This window comes from Suncus etruscus, chromosome 15 (assembly GCF_024139225.1).
Source record: "Suncus etruscus isolate mSunEtr1 chromosome 15, mSunEtr1.pri.cur, whole genome shotgun sequence".
Lineage (NCBI taxonomy): Eukaryota > Metazoa > Chordata > Mammalia > Eulipotyphla > Soricidae > Suncus > Suncus etruscus.
The window spans coordinates 24,706,565-24,719,001 of NC_064862.1; the positions used below are offsets into that span (position 1 = coordinate 24,706,565).

Genomic DNA, 12,437 nt, shown 5'->3' on the forward strand with positions numbered 1-12,437 from the left:
TCTGCCGAGCGGGGGACAGCCGCGGTCTTTGCCCCCATGGACTCGAGTAAGTCTGGGCCACCCTCCACAGTGGAGAGGACAGGGGTGAACCCTCAAGTGGGGCGCAGAGACTTCAAGATTCTTCTACATGCTGTCTCAGTCTCAAAAACAGAGAAGGGCCTGAAGATTAAAGGGAACCTGAGTCCTGATTTTTACGCTAACGAGGTTCGAGGAAAAGATTTCCTGGTACTAGGTTTCCAGAGCAAGAAGGAAAGCTCAGGACTGCATGCAAACAGTGGCCCAAAATATTGGCAAAAACAGCGCAAGGCTAAATACGAATGAGCCCAGAAAAAAAATCTCTAGAGGAAAGAGGAGGAAGAGTTGACCGCTTTCTGAGACCAGAGAAAGAACAGAATGTTAAATAAGGAGAGAAATGTTCGTTACACAGAAGAAAGAAAAAGAAACAACAGGAAAAAAAATCTGCAAGTATAATTGCAAGGGGTTGCTGCCTAAAAAATGTAATGGGAATTCATCCGTGGAACGTCAGGCGAGGTTCCTACCAGCTCACTCCAGGATCCATTATGGAAAGATGCCAAAAGGTTCCAGGGGCTCCTTGCTACCAGCCAAGGACCATTGAAAGTTTCTAGTCTTGTGTCTGTCTGTAGCTTTGGCCTGTCTGATGTTCCCTCTGACTCTGGGGAGACGTGGAGGGGGTGGGAATGCTCACTTACTCAGTAAAGAAATGGGAGAGGGACCAGAGAGATAGGGCAGTGGGTAGGGCCTGGGCTTGGTGCCCACCACTCTCTTACAGTCCCCTGAGTACCAAGGAGTGATCCTTGAGCACAGAGCCAGGAATGATCCCTGAGTGCAGCGAGGGTTGGCCCTAAAGAAGATTTAAAAAAATAAAAAAAGAAACAGGAGAGGAACTGAGGGATCATATGACAGGGAAGGGTACTTGCCTTGCAAGCAGCCAATTTGGGGTTCAATCCCCAAGGAATATACACACATGGTCCCCAACCACTGCCAGGAATGATATCTGAGCACAGAACTAGAAGTGAACCCTGAGTACTGCCAGAGTGCTTGGTCCCCCAAGACCCCCCCAACTCCCGCTTTGGAAAAACAAAACAACAGGACTGCAGGACTGGGAGGTAGCACAATGGTTAGATGCATGCCTACATGTGTCTAATTCCAGAGCCACAGACTCCCCTATGCACCGCCAGGTGTATCGCTAGAGGGCTTGGTCATCCCAGGTACTGAGGGTGCCCCAAGAAGCAGCCCATCTTCCAGCCCCTCATACTGAACCTTCAACCCAGATAGCCCAGAATCCTAAAGAGGCCCCATAGAAATATGAGCTAAGCATTGCCTGCCTTCCAGACCAGCAGAACCAAAGCCCAGGCCACGCTCCTGTAAGCTGACACCAGTGGGTCCCGGCAGGCCTCACTGGCAGCAGGTTTGTGGACTGGATGCCAACAGTGCTGAGGTGTGAGAAGCCAGCGGCTTGTGGTACAGAGAAGTCACTCACTCTTCGGGGACCAGGAGGCTTCTTTCTCGCACCAGTTGGGTTGGCCAAGTCTCAATGCTCACCCGAGGAAGGAAGGTCTGGACCTGAGTATCTCTCACTGTGTCCTGTCTTCCATCCCCACCACCAGGGTCAGGAAAGACTCAGACTAAGGGTCTGGAGAGATAGCAAAGCGGTAGGGCGTTTGCCTTGCATGCCGCTGATCCAGGACAGACAGTAATTCGATTCCTGGCATCCCATATGGTCCCACGAGCCTGCCAGGAGCGAATTCTGAGCGCAGAGCCAGGAGCAACCTCTGAGCACTGTGGGGTATGACCCAAAAAAACAAAAAAGTAAAAAAGAAGACTCGGACTGACCATCCTAGTGGAAAAGGAGAGAAGAGCCAAAGCTGTGGTACAAGGGTGTGAAGGCTAGAGGCCCCCACATGGCACCCAACCCCATTGCTAAGTCCTAAGCACTAAGGACTGAGAAGCAGCCATGATGGCATACTGTGGTTTATGGGTGCTGGGAGTGACAATGGCTGGGAACCCCAATTCCATACTAGGCTGGCTTGCAGGTCCCAAGGCTCTCAGAATCACAGCACCCTAAGTCCCGAAAGGATGGCAGGTCCCCAGCAAGAAAACAAGAAGCCAGTATATGCCAACACCTCTTAAATAGGTCCACTGCTTAAGTAGGGGTTTTGCCTTAGCCCTGGGGTGACCCCACTGGGAACCGCAGCTCCATCAATAGTTTCTGGGTTGCCTTTGTACACTGCCCTTGGCCAACAAGCTGTGTCACCCATGGAGATACCCTTTCCTGGAGGTCAGTCTGCACCCCAGGACTGGTCCAGCCCTGTCTCATTCAGGACTACCCAGAATGTGGCAGCCCCTAAACTAGTGGTAGGCAAAGTATAGCCACCTACAGACCAGCACCAGTCTGAGCAATCCACCTGGCTGGAAAACCCAACCACAAATCTCCATCTGCGTTGTTTTGGGGGACAACACAGCCTTTTCCCCTAAGATCCCTATAACCGGCCAACACCTTCCCCAGGCCACTCAGGCATAACCCCAGAGACGTCAGAGGGAACTGCCTCCCACTTAAAGACACTGATGGATGCAGGCCAAGGCAGATGACAACAGCGAATCCCCAAACAAGAAAAACGAATAGAATCCAGGTCAAAAACCTTGTTCCTGAACTTCACTTTGCTCTCACAGTCAGCCATGATAGATCACTTGGGAAACACGTTGAGGTGGCGCTATCCAGGCTGGAGTCAGGGCCTGCCCTCACGGCAGCAGTGGTCTCTCACACCCCCCACAGCTAAGATAGATGAGTGAGGAATCACTTGTGTGCAGAGAAACTCCACATCTCGCGGCAAAGAAAGGGCTGCCCGGCTCCATCTGGGATCACAGAACCAACACAGCCACACACACACACAAATACCCAAAGGTCTGGGTCCCATGAATCAGCTCTGGGGGTCTCTGTTGCAAAATGGGCATGCTAGCACGTCAGACCTCTTCTGAGAAAGAGAGCAAGATTCCGGAAATATTAAAGACAGAGGCTTTGATCTGTGGTGAAAATGTGAGATATGATTACGGGGCCTAGAGGGAAATCACTTTGCATTCATTTTAATAATATAGTGTAGTAAGACACAATAAGGCTGCCTGCAGGAGATCAATTCAATTCTACCTGTTTATACTCTCAAATTTAAGAGAAAAAAAAACATTTTTTTTTTGATTTTTGGTTTTTGGGCCACCCTTGGTGGCACTCAGGGGTTACTCCTGGCTCTGCACTCAGAAATCGCTCCTGGTGGGCCCGGAGAGATAGCTCAGCGGCGTTTGCCTTGCAAGCAGCCAATCCAGGACCAAAGGTGGTTGGTTCGAATCCCGGTGTCCCATATGGTCCCCCGTGCCTGCCAGGAGCTATTTCTGAGCAGACAGCCAGGAGTAACCCCTGAGCACCGCCGGGTGTGGCCCAAAAACCAAAAAAAAAAAAAAAAAAAAAAAAAAAAAAGAAATCGCTCCTGGAAGGTTCAGGGAACCACATGAGATGCCAGGGATCGAACCTGGGTCAGCTGCATGCAAGGCAAATGCTTTACCCACTGTCCTATTGCTCCAGCGAGGAAAAACATCTTGAGGCTAACAAAGAACCTGGCTTTTCATTCTCTCCCAGTCTATATCTTCATTCATTACCACTGCTGACTTGTTAGATTTGTTCGGGGCTGACTTGTTAGATTTGTTCGGGGCCATAAAGTGCTCGTGGGTTCTGTGAAGTTCTGTTCTCAAGGGTTACTTCCTGGCAGTCCCAACTGCCAGGTTCCTGCATACAGAGCATATGCTCAGCCTGCTGAGCTCCTCCAGCCTAAACGAGTGATTCCCGGCCATCCAAATCATCTGTAGTATTTAAAAAAGCACACACCAGGGCTGAAGAGATGGCACAGGGTTACGGCAGTTTCCTGACTCATGGCAGATCCTGGTTGGCATCATAGTCTCCTGAGCACCAGAGTCAAGACTAAGCCCTGAGCAAAGTCAGGTGTAGTCAAACCATGCCCACCACCACAAAGAATAAATAAGAAACATAGTTTTGCTTGGATCTCCTGCCCCCAATTTCCAAGCATAAGGTATCCACGTCTCTTCACAGGGAGCCTCAGACCCACTAAAAGCTGAGAACCACAACCCTAAATCATAGATATAAAAGGGAAAAAAAATCAATCTTTTTCCAACCAAGCAAGAGAAAGGAGGGTTGTGTTACTCTGCTAATTCAAAAGCGGTGAATAGGAGATTTTCCCAAAGTCGACTGGACTTCCTCCAAAACTGCTCAGAGAAACTGCAAAGAGATCTGTCCCCCAGGAGTCCGCCTGGACTCCTCTGTGCTAATGTCAGGCTTGTTCCGCCCGCGGATTGGTCGGACGCCCGAGTGTGGGAAACTGGATCTGCCTTCTCTTGTTTAACAGAAGAAGGGACGGTGCCTAAGAGCCAAATCAGTGGGACGGTGTGGAGATGGGTTTGAGGTTTGCTCCCGGTGTGCCTCTACTTGGCAGAGGGGAAGAAAGCTCTCTCGAACAGAGCCAGGAAATTCACCTCCAGCTCCAACAACATTCAAGGCGCCTCGAGGAGTCCACTGAGTCCACACCAAGGAACCCCCAAGGAGCCCATTTCTAAAGCACTTAGCTCGCTGGGCCTCAGGCACACAGGCCAAGCACAGCACAGACAGGTGAGCACACCAGGAGGTGCAGACCAGCTTCTTTCTCACCTGAAGAAAACACTGGCTGAGCAAGGAAGGAGGGGAGAAGCTCAGAGCACTACGGAGACCACAGGAACTGGTTGCAGATCTCTTGGGGTCAGAGAAATAGCACAGTGGTAGGGCGTTTGCCTTATATTCGGCCAACCTGGGAGGAATCCGGCTTGATTCCTGGCACCCCATATGAGCCCCCAACCTGCTAGGGGTGATTTCTGAGTGCAGAGCCAGGAGAAACCCCTGAGCACCGCTGGGTGTGGCCCAAAATACAAATAATCAATCAATCAATTAAAAAAAATACACGTTCTTAGAGATGCGGCAGTGAGGCACCAGCCATGGCCTCTGTTTGGGTTGATTTCTTCATATTTGTCCCCATTTCCAAATATTTTTACAGGCAGCTGTATGGTTTTTTTTCCACAACCACAGAAAAGCCACCTTCTGCTTTTTCAAATAAAGGTGTTCGGGGGCAGAGATAGGAGAGATCCGGGTAGGATGCTTGCCTTGCAGGTAGCCAATCCCTGCTACCCCTGAGGTCCCTCGAGTCCTGCCAGGAATGATCTCTCATCACAGAGCCAGGACGAAGTCCTGAGCCTGTGACATGTGACCCCCACACCAAGATAAATAAAATCCGCTGTTTTCCCCCGTTGCCTAAATTGTAATAATTAAAAATTAATTCAATGAAATGAGGAAGAGGTATTTTACATTCTCAGCACTGTGAATACAGATAGATGTGAAAGAAATGACACCTTCACTCGAAGTGCTTGTAGGGTGCTTGACTTGCACACAGCCAAGCAAGGTTCAATCCCTGGCACCTCTCCTGAGCCCCACCGGGAGTGATCCCTGAGCACAGAGCCAGGAGCATGGCCAGGTGTGGGTAAGGGGTAAGAGATAAAAGAGAAGAGGGGCCAGAGAGATGGCATGGAGGTAGGGCATTTGCCTTGCATGCAGAAGGCTGGTGGTTCAAATGCCGGCATCCCATCTGGTCCCCCGAGCATGCCAGGAGTGATTTCTGAGCATAGAGCCAAGAGTAACCCCTGAGCACTGCCGGGTGTGACCCAAAAAACAAACAAAAAAATAAATAAATAAAAAATAGAGAGAAGGGGAGAGGGGAGAGAGAAAAAAAAGGGGGAAGAGAGAGGAGGGGAGGAGGAGGAGAGAAAAATTAATCCTGGCCCCATCATAGAGAATGGAAAAATGGAGCCTATAAAAGCCAATAATCCCCTGCTCGCCCCCATGCAGTATTCACTGGAAAGAGCTGACCCCATGCTGCAGTTCATGGGAAGTCACTGTCCCTCTCCTCCATGTACCACACATACTCTGCTCCAGAAAATGCAGGTGTGGCTCAAGCAGCACCCAAGAATGACATCACCCCTTCCTCCTGGACTCACACTCAGGGTGCCCCCTAGGGCAGAGCCTCATGGGCTGCAGAACTCCGAACCATCCTCCGTTGCCTGTCAGCCCGGTTCCCTGCCCACGCTGCCAAGGGGTGGTGGCAGAACTCCCTACATGGGTGCCGAGAGGAGGAAGGGATGCCCAGAAGTGGTGTGGCCAGGAAAGAGTCAGTGCGAGGCAGAAGAGCCCCCAATGAGCAGATGCACCAGGCAGCAGCTTCCAGAACTTTCTCTGCTGCTCAAGGGAGATCTGAGCTCAGGAACTCAGAGAAGACCCAGCAAGTCAGAAGCTGGGCTGGGACAGACATGTTCATGGAAAGAGGGGATGCAGCTGCATGCCCGGGGCTGCGACTCTCCGGACTCAGTCCTACCATCAGAATGGGCAGCATAATTAGCAGTAAGTCAGACAAAAGTGCAGAGCTCATTTGAAAATCATTAAGAATTTCAAGTGGGGGGAAGGCCTGGAGGGATAGTACAATGAGTAGGGCAACTTGCCTTGCACATGGACCCCAAGTTCAACCCAGATGGTCCTCTAAGCTTGCTAGGAGAGATCCTTGAGCTAAGAGCCAGGTGTGGCCCAAAAGCCAAAGTAAAAAAATAAAAAAGCAAAGCAAAGAATTTCAAGACGGCAACCAAAGGACATTTGAGCAAATAGAAAGAAGACCACTGGACTGAGTGCCGAGTAGCCACCAAGACCACAGAGGTCACACAGGCCTAAGAGGCTGGTGGTATTGATTGCTCTCCACCAGGAAGCCCTACATGGTGCCTGCATGCCCACTTTCTCATCACCTTCCCTGAAGGGCAATGGGCAAACATGGCATCATTTATACTGACAAAGTTCAGTGTTAGAACACAGGCATCAATCTCCAAAAACCAAAGTGAAAGAAGTCCCTCCAGCAATGCACTCCCACTCCTACCCTGTCTACCTGCAACGCTCTCAAAAGCTCTGATCAGCTGATAACTACTTGCTCTCAGCCTCCTTCTCCCTACGGTGACTGCTGCATAAGGGAACAGTTCTGGGGGTTGAGGTTGTGAGAAAAAGTCGTCTTGCTCACTGCCTCAAACACTGCCCGGTGCCAAGTAATTCCTTCTCGAATCACTGTGTGGAATGAATGCGATAGTCTTGGTTTCAGATCTCCGGACACAGAGATGACCTAAGCTACGAATTGTTCTAGCAAACTCGAGGACCCTTACCAAAATGTGCCTGAGAAGTGACCTGCAGATTCCAAAGTGTATCTGGCTGAGGGATCAGGACTTCAGGATCCAGGGCAAGGGTAAGAAGTGGAGTCCTGGGTAGAGGGTCAAAGAGCAAACGGACAAAACTACAACGGCAGGTGAGCTTTATAAAGGCAAGATATGCCAGTGCTGAGGCCAACAGTACAAGGGGGAACACACTTGATTTGCACACAGCCGATCTCAACTCGATCCCCGGCATGGCACGTGAATCGCTCAAGCACGGCCAGGAGTGATGCCTGAGCAAGAGGCAGGAGTCAGCCCTGAGCACCCCCCAATGGGAATAGCTCAAACCAAACCCCACCACCACCAGCGCTGAGAGAAGGAATGTCGCTGCAGACAAGCTCCTGGAGCTGACACCTGTTTGGGTTGCCTGACTCCATCCACGTTAGCAGGATGTCTCCCTTGTTGCTAAGAAACAAGGCATTGACTTCATTTTGCTACCAATCTAGATATAAGTATGATGATGTATTGGCATCACGAGCAAGACCTGGTGGCCAGAGTATTAAGACTTTTTTTTTTTGTGGTTTTTGGGTCACACCCGGCAGTGCTCAGGGGTTACTCCTGGCTCCACGCTCAGAAATTGCTCCTGGCAGGCACGGGGGACCATATGGGACACCGGGATTCGAACCAATGACCTCCTGCATGAAAGGCAAACGCCTTACCTCCATGCTATCTCTCCGGCCCCGAGTATTAAGACTTTTAGCAGGTCAGAAACCTCCAGTCTTGACTTGAAGAATGCTTGGAGTCGTTCTTGAGGCCCTGCCAACCAGAGTTTCTTGGAAACATCAATGCTACCTCTCATCAACTCAGCAAAAGGGAGGGGTCCCTTCTGTCCTCAGTATCCGAGATTAGGGGTGCAGGAGGAGACAAATTTCAGACAGCAGGTCCTGCTGTGTTAACCTGTGTTAAGTGATAGTGGAAAGGAAAAGGAGCAGGTAAGAGCCTCCTGCAAAACTGACAACTTGCTGAGCGGTTACTATACCCTGAGAGTATACTAAGAGCTAGGAAAATGTCAGGGGTCACTTCGTGCCTCTCCACCAGACAGGGACTGGGAGAGTCAGCATCCTTATTTTGGCAAGTGAAGGCAGACAGAGCTTGCCCAAGGGGAAGGGTCCAACCTAGGGTCTTTTACATGCAAAGCACGCATGCACTCCAACCTGTTGGGCTCTCTCCAGTCCTGGTGTCTTGGTTTGTTTTAAAATCTGTCAGACATGACTCATGACTCACTTTTTATAGAAATAGGCATGCTGCCAGTGTGAGTTTTTTTGTACACATGATCACTGAAACGGCTTGAAATAGAGACACAAAAGTAGTCAAGCCTGGGCCCGGAGAGATAGCACAGTGGCGTTTGCCTTGCAAGCAGCCGATCCAGGACCAAAGGTGGTTGGTTCGAATCCCGGTGTCCCATATGGTCCCCCGTGCCTGCCAGGAGCTATTTCTGAGCAGACAGCCAGGAGTAACCCCTGAGCAACGCCGGGTGTGGCCCAAAAACCAAAAACCAAAACAAAACAAAAAAAAAAGTAAAAAAAAAAAAAAAAGTAGTCAAGCCTTAGAAATAAGGCAGGGTAGAACCAGACAAGATAGCAAAACTCTCAAGGGCTTATTGAATAATTATTAATTGATTAGGAACTCTTGATGGCCTGTTTAACATAGTATGTTCGAAAGCAATTTGCCAGTTGTAGAATTACTCCAAACAAATAAGTAGCAGAATTCTGCCTTGAGCCTAAACAAGACTGTGCCATTAAGATATGATGTTCTATACAGAGCAGAATCCTGGGTGGTGTTTCAGTAGGTCTTAGATTGGGAAGGCTGTCAAGGAAGCTTTTTATTTTTCTTTTTTGGTTTTTGGGTCACACCCAGCGGCGTTCAGAGGTTACTCCTTGCTCTGAGTCAGAAATCACTCCTGGTAGGCTCGGGGGCCCATATGGGATACTGGGAATTGAACCACCATCTTCCTGAATCAACCGCGTGCAAGGTAAATGCCCTACTGCTGTGCTATCTCTTCAGCCCTTTTCTTCTTCTTTTCCTCCTCCTCCTCCTTCTCCTCAACACTGGTTTAAAAAGTCAGGAATTCTGCTTTACATGTGGGAATCCACCAGCACCACAGGTAGTGCCTCCTCATACAAGAGGGGAGAGGCGAGAGAGAGGGGAAAGGAGGGAGAGGGGAGAGAGGAAGGGAGGAAGGGAGGGAGGAAGGGAGAGAGAGAGAGAGAGAGAGAGAGAGAGAGAGAGAGAGAGAGAGAGAGAGAGAGAGAGAGAGAGCGCCAGCCAATTTGGGTTCGATCCCAGGCATCCATCCCTTAGGATCCCACATGCACAGCCAGTAATAATAGTTCCTGAGTGCAGAGCAGGAGGAAGCCCTGAGTACCACTGGATGTGGTACTCCAAAAAGAAAAAAATGGGAAAAAACGTTTGAGGAATCCTTCCAGATGTCTCCATCTCATACTGGCACCAGATCAGATCATTTTGGCTGATTGTTGAGTGACAGGGACACTCCTAGCCTTCGCCCACTAGAGGATCAATCTTTCTCACAGTCCCATTTGGGGAACCCCAATGTATCTGCAGACACTGCCAAGTGGGAGGTTAAAGTCACCCTAGGGGTTTAGACCCACTACTCCAGAGCTCCTCTCTGCATGTACCTTAAAAGGTGCAACCCTTCAATCCTCCTCTTCTCCCCAGCATGGATTGCTCTGTCTCTCCCCAACTCTGCACCAGGGTTGAGGGGTGCACCGGGTTTGGTGGGGGCACCGGGTTTGGGGGTACAAAAGGGTTGGAGAAGCACTGGGTTTGGAGAACACACCGGGGCTGGGGGGTGCACAGGATTGGGGGTGCACCGAAGTTGGGAGGTGTACCGGGGCTGGGGTTGTGCACTGGAGTTTGGAGGTGCACCGGGGTCGGGGATTGCACCGTGGTTGGGGATGCAACAGGGTTGGAGATGCATTGGGTTTGGAAGATACACCGGGGTTGGGGGTGCACAGGATTGGGGGTGCATCGGGGTTGGGGGGTGCATCGGGGTTGGGGGTTGCACCGGGGCTGGGGGTTGCACCGGGGCTGGGGGATACACCGGAGTTGGGGGTGCACTGGAATTGGGAGGTGCATGGGGCTGGGGGGATGCACTGCAGTTTGGAAGTGCACCCAAGTTGGGAGTTGCACCGGGGCTAGGGGTGCACCGGAGTGGGAAGGTATACCTGGGTGGAGGGTTGCACTGGGGTCGTGGATTACACAGGAATTTGGAGGTACATTGGGGTTAGGGGGTGCCCTGGGGTCGCGGGTTGCACCGTGGTTTGGGGTTGCACTGTGGTTGGGTGTTGCACCTGGCCGGGGGGGGGGGTGCACCGGGGCTGGGGGTTGCATTGGGATTGGGGGAGGCAGCGGAGTCAGGGGTTGCACCTTGGTCGGGGGGTTGCAGCGGGGTCCAGGATTGCACCGGGATTTGGAGGTGCAATGGGGTTGGGGATGCACCGGGGTCGGGGTTTGTGCCGTGATTTGGGGATGCAAGGGATTTGGGGGGTGCACCGGGTCTGGGGGAGTGCACCAGAGTTGGTAGGTTCACCAGGGTTGAGGGTTGCACCAGGTTGGAGGTTGCACCGGGATTTGGATGTGCACTGGAGTTGGAGTTGCACAGGGGTTGAAGTGTGCACCGGGGTTGAAGTGTGCACCAGGGTCGGTGTGTGCACAGGGATTTGGATGTACACGGGTTTGGGGGATGCACCGGCGTGGGAAAGTGCACCGGGGTTGGGAGATGCACTAGGGTCCAGTATTGCGCCGTGGTTGGGGTTGCACTGGGTGTGGGGGGGGTGTGTGCAACGGAGTTGGGAGATGCATCGGGGTCGAGGGTTGCACCGGGATTTGGAGGTGCACCGGGGCTGGGGGTTGCACCGGGTTTGGGGGATGCACCGGGATTGGGGGTGCAACAGGGCTGGGGGTGCACCGTGGTTGGGGGTTGCACTAGGATTGAGAAGTGCACCAGAATTGGGGGTTGCACCGAGTTGGGGTATGCACCGGGATTCGGGATGCAACAGGGTTGGAGGTGCACAGGATTAGGGGTGCACCGTGGTTGGGGGTTGCCCTGGGATTGAGGAGTGCACCAGAATTGGGGGTTGCACCGGGATTTGAAGGTGCACGGGGCCTGGGAGTGGGTGCCTGGGGGTGGGTCCCTCCGTGACTCCCTGACTCCCCGACTCCCTGATCACTGACTCACCAGGTCCCTGATAAGCTGCTCCACCAGCGGCTCCCCGGTCCCGGCCTCGACCTCGGCCTCGACCCCGGCGGCCTCGCGTGCAGGCGGCGAGCGGGCAGGGCTGTCGGTGTCAGCCTGCTCCCCCGGGGCCCGTCCCGCGCCCTCCAGGAGCCCCTGGGCCAGCGCCAGGTACCCACAGGGGGGCTGCTCGGGCCGCCTCCGCTTCCGCAGCGCCTGCCTCTGCGCCAGCTCCTCCTGCCAGCGCCGGCGGAACTCGGCCAGGCCCGGGTCCTCCATTGCTACCCGCGCCGCCGGAAGACCCGTCCGTCAGGAGTGGCCGGGATTCCCGGAAGTCCCGCCCCGGAAGTGTCCGTCACGAGTGCGTTCCGGTGAGCGCCCCACCCCACCCCGCGAGCCTTTGGTTCCGCCCGCGGGCGGTCTTGCTTGGCTGCGAGTCGGCGCACTGAGTGAAAACCCACTCCTTAGGCTTTGGCCTAAGGAGACGGTGCCCCCAAGCAAGCCTGGGCCTGTCTTCTGAGAGGTCAATGCTGTCGCTAGAGGGACAAAAAAGCAGGGCTCCCCATTTCCCTCCTCCCCCCCTCCCGTTGCATGACTCTAGCTTCATTGTGGTCTCTGCTTGGGTTTAAGCTCAATTGAATCTGGGCTGCCCTGGGCCTCAGCAATCAGTGAGGCAAGGCCATCAGCGCCCCTCCAGGCTTTCCTAAAGGGAAGGTGGCTTTGCCTCAGTTCTTTTATTAATAAGCTGGATCCCAAACGCCCTATGAACTTTATGTTTTGCACGGCAAAAAAAAAGCATTTTTAGCTAAGAGAGGGATTAGCTGCAGGATTCACCTTTCAGTAAAGACTTGTTTCAGTATATACCTTGTTTGTTTTATTTTTTCTTTTTTGGTTAGTAGGT

The 12,437-nt window shown here is 52.4% G+C and overlaps 1 protein-coding gene across 1 annotated transcript in view; it reads right to left on the reverse strand.

Annotated features, from left to right (window-relative positions):
• FBXW8 (F-box and WD repeat domain containing 8) overlaps positions 1–11,815 on the reverse strand; it is a 113,480-nt gene extending 101,665 nt beyond the window's left edge. The window contains exon 1 of the mRNA XM_049788812.1: positions 11,540–11,815. Within this exon, the coding sequence (XP_049644769.1) occupies positions 11,540–11,815 (276 nt within the window). The remainder of the gene's footprint in view (positions 1–11,539) is intronic.
• Between the last annotated feature and the right edge of the window lie 622 nt (positions 11,816–12,437).